This window comes from Nanorana parkeri, unplaced genomic scaffold (assembly GCF_000935625.1).
Source record: "Nanorana parkeri isolate BGI_ZX_2015 unplaced genomic scaffold, ASM93562v1 scaffold2657, whole genome shotgun sequence".
Classification (NCBI taxonomy): domain Eukaryota; kingdom Metazoa; phylum Chordata; class Amphibia; order Anura; family Dicroglossidae; genus Nanorana; species Nanorana parkeri.
Genome location: NW_017308925.1, coordinates 51,291 through 53,253, shown reverse-complemented (window position 1 = coordinate 53,253; position 1,963 = coordinate 51,291). Strand labels below are relative to the sequence as shown.

Genomic DNA, 1,963 nt, shown 5'->3' with positions numbered 1-1,963 from the left:
TGTTTAGGGGGGTTTCCTTGGGGTCTAGGGGCCTCATCATTGAGGGTCTCTGATGCTGAATGTTTGTTCCTTTTATAGGTTTGTCGGCTCTTCCGGGACCATCACCATAAAATGCAAGGACCTGCGGGTAATCCATCTGGAGATCACGGGGATGGACGAATGTATCAACATCGCCAGTTCTATTGAGGTGAATGGGGAAGAGTACATTGGTGGTACTAGGGGGTTTTCTTGGGCGCACAGTCGGCGGGGGGGGGGTTAGAGGGTCCTCTGAATATAGGCAATTCTTAGGTGGCAGACATGAACCTCCCATTGAGGTAAACCATAACGTGCTGGGATCAGCTTCTTGGTTATTATTATACGGGATTTATATAGTGCCAACAGTGTGCGCAGCGCTGTACAATATAAGGAAGACATGACAATCACAATACAATTCAAGGCAAGATGGTAAGGAGAGGCCCTGCCCCTGAGGGCTTACAATCTAAGAGGGAGGGGCCAGTGATACATGAGAAGGTAGATGTGTGGGGGATGAATGGTATGAGAATGTGATGGTTGAGAGGTTAGGTTGAGGTGGGATCGGCTTCCCTGAAGAGATGAGTCTTAAGGGAACGCCAAAAGGCAGTCAGAGCGGGCGACAGACGGACAGGTTGGGGTAGAGAGTGGAGCCTGTGTGGTGGAAGGCCAATGAGGAGGGAGTTGCAATGGTTAATGAAGAGTCCATCGATAGGCCCAAATTGCCTCGGTTCAGCCGCTCTCCACGAAGCAAAGACTTACCCAATAGAGGGGTCACCCGACTTCAGAAATCCAACCAGACTGATTGGCGTTCCTTCTGGTTTGATGACTCGTTCACTCAGCGACACCATCGTATAGGACATGTAGCCAATGTGTTTGGGAGGTTTGTTTCTCATTGTGTTCTGTGCTGTTTGTAGGCCTTATCCACCCTGGAGTCCATCTCCCTGATGTACCCGTTCTTCTACCGGCCCATGTTCGAGGTGACCGAGGACGGCTGGAACACTTTCCTTCCCGAACAAGAATTTGAACGTCTCGGCTCGGAGGTACTCTCGGGTCTTCGTGAGTTGCACGTTTCCTCTTCCTGGTCGGTGGGAGAGAATTATCTTATGAATTCCATTTATTAGATATGATGGCTGCACCCCCCACTCCCCCTTATAACTTCCAGTCATTGGATATGGTGGCTGCACCCCCCACTCCCCCTTATAACTTCCAGTCATTAGATATGATGGCTGCACCCCCCACTCCCCCTTATACCTTCCAGTCATTAGATATGATGGCTGCACCCCCCACTCCCCCTTATACCTTCCAGTCATTGGATATGATGGCTGCACCCCCCACTCCCCCTTATACCTTCCAGTCATTGGATATGGTGGCTGGACCCCCCCACTCCCCCTTATAACTTCCAGTCATTAGATATGATGGCTGCACCCCCCACTCCCCCTTATACCTTCCAGTCATTAGATATGGTGGCTGCACCCCCCACTCCCCCTTATACCTTCCAGTCATTGATCCTGCCAGTAAACCAGAGAAGGGTAGAAGGGGTGATCTTTAGTCCTGTTGCACTTCCTGTACTAAGGTAACCACGCTGCTTGCCCCAACATAGATGCAGTGGAGTGAGCGTTGTCACCCTAGAACAGGAAGTGGTTTACTGGCAGGATCACCAGGCGAAAATGAAGCGGATAAAGCCTGAAAATGAAAACGAATGCAGACGCCACATCCAGGGACGGCTCCGCTGCAACATTTATATTGTTACTTCCGGTTTTATATACACTTTAGGATATCGTACATGAGATGGAAGCGGCTCCGACTCTCCAGATCTATGTAACCTTCACCTCTTGTGACCTGCTCACCCAACCTGCCGCTTCTAGAGACATCCGGGGGGGACATTGTATTGAATCCTGATGGTTGTTTGGCTACCGTGGCTTGCTGTACAGTGCCCCCCCCCCCACCCCCC

The 1,963-nt window shown here is 50.9% G+C and overlaps 1 protein-coding gene across 1 annotated transcript in view; it reads left to right on the top strand.

Moving 5' to 3' along the window:
* The window catches only part of MTMR9 (myotubularin related protein 9), a 9,017-nt gene that overhangs the window by 117 nt on the left and 6,937 nt on the right, over positions 1 to 1,963 (top strand). Inside the window, exons 2-3 of the mRNA XM_018573981.1 lie at positions 79 to 187; positions 927 to 1,052. Coding sequence (XP_018429483.1) covers positions 79 to 187; positions 927 to 1,052 — 235 coding nt within the window. The remainder of the gene's footprint in view (positions 1 to 78; positions 188 to 926; positions 1,053 to 1,963) is intronic.